The sequence below is a fragment of the Branchiostoma belcheri genome, unplaced genomic scaffold, assembly GCF_001625305.1.
Source record: "Branchiostoma belcheri isolate BF01 breed outbred unplaced genomic scaffold, Haploidv18h27 scaffold51, whole genome shotgun sequence".
Classification (NCBI taxonomy): domain Eukaryota; kingdom Metazoa; phylum Chordata; class Leptocardii; order Amphioxiformes; family Branchiostomatidae; genus Branchiostoma; species Branchiostoma belcheri.
This window is the reverse complement of record NW_017804143.1, coordinates 1,517,351-1,522,826: the sequence shown is the minus strand read 5'-3', so window position 1 is coordinate 1,522,826 and position 5,476 is coordinate 1,517,351. Positions and strand designations below refer to the sequence as shown.

The 5,476-nt window shown below is 42.1% G+C and overlaps 1 protein-coding gene across 2 annotated transcripts; it reads right to left on the bottom strand.

Moving 5' to 3' along the window:
* Positions 1–661: 661 nt before the first annotated feature.
* LOC109480581 (transmembrane protein 91-like) lies at positions 662–5,476 on the bottom strand. Of its 2 annotated transcripts, XM_019782813.1 has the most exons (5): positions 5,227–5,341; positions 3,052–3,128; positions 1,992–2,123; positions 1,094–1,308; positions 662–927 (listed from the first exon to the last, which is right to left on the bottom strand). In XM_019782813.1, exons 1-4 carry the CDS (start codon positions 5,240–5,242, stop codon positions 1,123–1,125), a joined length of 411 nt encoding a protein of 136 aa, XP_019638372.1. In that variant the 5' UTR covers positions 5,243–5,341; the 3' UTR covers positions 662–927; positions 1,094–1,122. The 2 variants fall into 2 exon arrangements, with proteins under 2 accessions (XP_019638372.1, XP_019638373.1); XM_019782814.1 differs by lacking the exon at positions 662–927 and having other exon boundaries at positions 1,055–1,308; positions 3,052–3,125; positions 5,227–5,476.

The following is a 5,476-nucleotide window of genomic DNA, read 5'->3' as shown; positions in this document are numbered from 1 at the left end:
AAATAGATGCAAGAACTCTAGTAATCTAATCTGTAATGCAAGAATGTATGTGGTCAGTCAACAGGAAGCGTCCATAATTTACTGTACATGTTTGTACGTAGTAGTCACAGATAAAATTTGTCCTGAAGTTGAACACGTATGTCTTAATTCTTAAATCTCACGATATGCTTCACTTTACAGAGGCGTTTCTGGAAGGAGAGCTAAAAATAAACATATCGGCCTGTTCCATTTTCAAGATATGTAAGGGGTGGACGGCACTATTGAAGAAATTTACTACACACTCGACCAAACTATTCTATATTGCGTCTTTTTTTTTACATCCCAGCCTTTTTCGTTGCCGCATGATTGATGAACCATGATTTAAGGTAATTTACCTACTCAAATGAACTAAATTTCATGCTAACATTTGAGATGGTATGTAGAGTGTAGACTCCTTCGCAGGCTGAATAAAATACTAGTAGTAGAAATCGGCCTAGAAGGAATGTAACTGGCCAAGGGAGATAGCCGGCCATAGAAGGTAAAAAAACAAAACAAATTGGACCCTGTATAGCCGGCCAACTCTCCCTGGCCAGTTACATTCCTTTCAGGCCGATTTCTACAATCTATTCAGCCTGCAAATGAGTCTGTTGGTACTCTCCACGCAGAGGTTTGAGTTTGGGGTTATTTTTAGCGTGTTTTTAGGCTTTTTTATTGAGGTTTCTCTTTTGCAGATGATTTTTTTCCACCAAACCCGACAAATCTGTTTGGTGGAAAAAGAATTTAGTTGAAAAAGAGAAACCCCGATTTAAAAAAAGCCTAAAAACACGGTAAAAATAACCCCAAAACCCAAACCTCTGCTTGGAGAGTACGATTTGACGGGATACCAGGTTTAAATAGCCTGCAAAGGAGGAGACTACTAATGCTGAGGTCACATGTCCAAACCGGGGCCCGACCGGGCTGGTTTTGGGAACGAAAAGTACGATATAAAAGTCAACAAGACACAGAAACGTTTTTGATGATAATCATGGGCACTATATCTATATACTCTTGATATGGATTGTTAATGTTTCGTTCATACAAACAGCCCGGCCGGGCCCCGGTTTGCAAATGTGACCTAAGCATAAGTATGTAGAGTTGGTCGCACTAGCCGCTGGACAACGCCGCCGCGATCTGCGCGGGAACGATGATGAACAGGTAGACCGGGACGATGATGAGAGCGATGATGATTCCGGCTATCCCGAGGCCCAGGGCGACCTTCCACAGAATCGTCGCCGTCCTGGCGGCCGCCTTCGCACCTTCTTTGTCTCCTGAGTCCCACCGGGAGTCAACCTGTCCACGAAATAGAAAGACACGCCTGTGAGTATGACCGGTCCAAAAAGACAGCCATTAATATTTTGTGTGCAAAAAGCCACAATTCTGTTCGGTCTCTACTTATGTATCCCTTTGGATATGCTATTGGTACTGTCTGAATCATCGTTATTTCGAAGTACATGTAGATCTTTTGGTGGCTGCAAGACAATCTGATATCAAATTGGCAGTACAGTATCCCTTTTGTGTAAAGAAAGTATAAAAGTGCAAAAAAAACTTAAGCCGAAACCTAAACATTTGCTTAAATTGGAGAGTAAAATCAATGTCATACATGATTTCACCGTTAACTCTGAGGTTTCGGGAATGAACAAAGTTGAAACTTTAAGCTTGCTCGCTGCGCCAAGTTGTACAGCAAAATTTATTATCGACTAGTGTTCGGGAGGCCAACTTCGTGAATGTGTGACAAGAGCTATATATACTCAGCATAAAGTCTACTGTATAAAGAAATCAGTCCGTAACCTGTTGTAATACTGTAATCTCCAAGCAGATCCTAGGTTGGCAAAAGACAGTATCAAATTGGCCAGGCGGTATCCATTGGCCAGAGAGGGTCCATACGCCACCCTTGGACACTGCCTGGCGAATTTGATACTGTCTTTTGCCACCCTAGGATCTGCTTGGAGATTAGTACACTGTGTAATACTGACCATGCAGGCGAAGATGATGGCGGGCAGACCGAGCGGACAGAAGCAGCAGAGGCAGGTGAAGATGGCCATGCCCAGCCCGCTGTCAGGCTTCGACTCCTGCATGATGATCATCGTCTGTGGAGCGGCGCCGACCTGGACGGGAGAGGGGGGGGGGAGGAGAGCTATTTTAGTACTTACAAACCTTACTTACATCCTTGCAACTACTAAGTACCTTTTTTTTGCTACTTTTAACAACTTTTACAGCCATATCCCCAAAATACACGGACCAATCACAAAGACAGACACTAAAAAATGATGTCTAAATCACTTAGACACAACAGGTCTTTAGACTGCCCTAGATATCACAGATGAAGTTTCTTGCCATTATTGTAGGATGAAGCTTAAATCTCCATGTACAATAAAGTACCTACTACCAACTCAGAAAAGAACAAGAAATAGCCATGCCTTCAAGTACCACTGCACGAAAAGTTGGATTTACCAAAGGTTGTAAATTCAGGTAATGTTTACTATGTACACAGTATCTGGCTTTACAATGGTAGTAAAAGAACAAGTACCAACCAAGGATTGTATGTACCAACTAAGGCGTTATCAACCAAGCATGAAGTCATGAAGGTGTTCAAAATCTCATTTGTTTTTCTAGAACTATTATACGAGTAGAGACATCATCAGTAGATACTCCCTAGCTTTAAATGGTTATGCCGGCTATACAGATACAGATACAGAAGTTGGTGTGTTGTGCTGAAGTTTGGTTATACCAGCTGTATATACTGATACACAGTGTGTGGGTCTCAGATTCGCAACCTGTTATCCACCTTAAACAAATCCACGCGAAGGCCACCATGTCAACTGTAACCCTCGCTCAGGTGTAGGTCATCCTACTCGGAAAATCTGTATCTGTATATCTGTACATAAATCTCTATCTGTGCATGAATGTGTATCTGTACATGAATCTGTATCTGATTGCAAATAAAGATATCGAGTAATTGCCATAGATACTGATACAGATTATTGTGTTAGAAAAAGCGTATGTTTGATATATATAATTTTGTTGCTGACGTACCACGACAGTCTGCTGCTGCATGCCGCCGGGCTGCATCATGCCGGGCTGCATCATGCCCGGCTGCTGGTCATATCCTGCTGGAAAACATGGCGGAGCCTTCATCAGTCAGACGTAACAAACATGGCTTAGCATTTCTATTACAACATTTATTACAAGACATGGTGACGACACACTCAAGTTTTGCCAACTTATTTTTATGCCGCCACCAACGCAGACAAACGTACTCATTTTCACTAGAGTTTTAAGTGGGGAAAGTCGTGTAAAGTGCCTTTCCCAGGGGCACAGGATCGGTGGCGTGGCAAGGGTTCGAACCCAGGACCTCTAGATCCGAGGCAAACACTCTGTCGTTACACCGTGGCCGTTACGCCACAAGACCCAAATATGCCACAAGGTCTAAGTAAGATTTGAGTTTATTGAAATAGTCTGTATGTAGGGTATATCTCCCAAGTCACAAGCCAAAGTTCGTACTTTATACACCTGATTTTCTGACAACTCTCCAGTGTCACTGACGAAAGGTAGTGAATGCTACGTTAAACGTCTGACCGTTTCCAAAATCATATCCAGTTGCTTGAGTAACTGTTTTTGGCGTAGCCAGAGCTGTGTACAAGACTTCCCCAAGAATGTCCTTAGGCTTGCTTATGTAAAACCTCGTACGACATGTTGGACAGTGCTTTTACTTATATAATACGCATCTAATCTGCGAATGTAGCGCCGGTATGGGATCTAGGACACGTGTTCGTGTCTGCTGCACATCGTGTTCAAATCGACATCGTTTGGTTGCGTTCTTCTCTCTTATGACCAGTCCAAAACAACAGCATTTTGGATAAAAACGAATGGGGAAGAGTTTTCAGGCGCCTGTGCATACGGAAGGGATAGATAATTACTGGTAGGCCAAAAGACTGTAATTATCAAACAGATATATGACTCCAGTGTGTTACGCCCTTTCGCTGGCTTTGTAAGTTCGGCAAGTATCTCGTCATTGTAACTGGACGTTTATTTCGTTTATACAATCCATACAAGTTCGTGTGTTTTGGCAACTTTACGTCTATATATACACAATATGACGCAACTTCCCAATGGAATAATTCAAGACTACACAAATGTAGAATTGACTGTATCTCGTGTTTGTGCGGTTACTAGGGACTTAGGAGAAAAATATGCTAATGAAGACATTTAGGTCAATCCACCCGGACAAAGCTTGTCACGCAAATACCCAGAGGGATTTTAATTGCCAAAGGATGACCCCCTTTTTTCCTAAGCATTCAGAAATGTATATCCTAAGCGTTAAGCTGGAGTATTGACAAAGCGTCGTCTTTATACACACTACTTTATGTCCAGTCTCATGCCTCACTACGTTTCCTAAACCATTACGCATTGTCTGAGGTTTACGCATCCTGACCCAAGATTCTGCCTAGGGTGTCACCGTTGCTAGGACACAGGTAAACAACGAAAATGGCCACGATATACAAAAACTGCACAGCAACACAAAAGCTAACAAATCCAGAGTATTAAAAAGAAAATTGTCTTCAGGGAACTTGTGAGATAAATCTTGTCTAATGATAAAATAGAATTAAAGAGATTTTATTCATTTTAAACTCGAAGAAATTTAAAAGCACCCACCCAGCGAAACAGAACGAAAAAGAAGCATGCATGCTTTATTTCGTTTCCTTTCAAAAATCCTCAGAAGCCCAACCTCCTCTGTTACATCAAACAAAAATGTTTACGTTTTAAGGATACGACAGCGCTACAGTAGAAGCAACTACTAAACAAAACACGGCAGGTGTCCACATGCATGGTGGCACGGAGTTGTCTACGCATAGTCTTAACACTCTTTCAAGTAAGGACAAATCGTATATCCAATCCTCCCGTTGCTCGTTTTCTGAGTTGTTCGTGTCAATGCTAGCTTCTTCTATACACGGACACGTTTAGTGGAGTATATTTCGTGTCGTTTTACTAGTAAGAATAACTTTTAATACAAGCGCACGTGGTATGTCGAGAACCGTGACAGATGAAACAAATGTAACGATGTCTTATATACAAAAGTACATCGCCCAAGCTTTGCTGCACACACTGCAACCATTTAAAGGCCATTTTCAGCGTTTTGATACACGTGCGAACAAGCTTCTTGTATAGAATTGAAAAGAAGTGACTAAACGAAAAAATATGTTAACATACCTGGTGCAACGCTCATGTTTCTTGTTCCAAATGAATACTAGTAGAATTTCTCAAAAGTAAAGTCCGAACGTGGATCGAACACCGGCAACTGTTGGATGTTAAAATTGGTAAGTTTGAGGTGGGATCCGCGTGTGGGATCGGGAGGATGTCTTCTCGTTCTCCGAGCGTTTGATACTTAATCGCTGCAGCAACGGATATTATACCACATCCAACACAAAACTGGGGTTACTTGGAGACAACCGCTACGTCA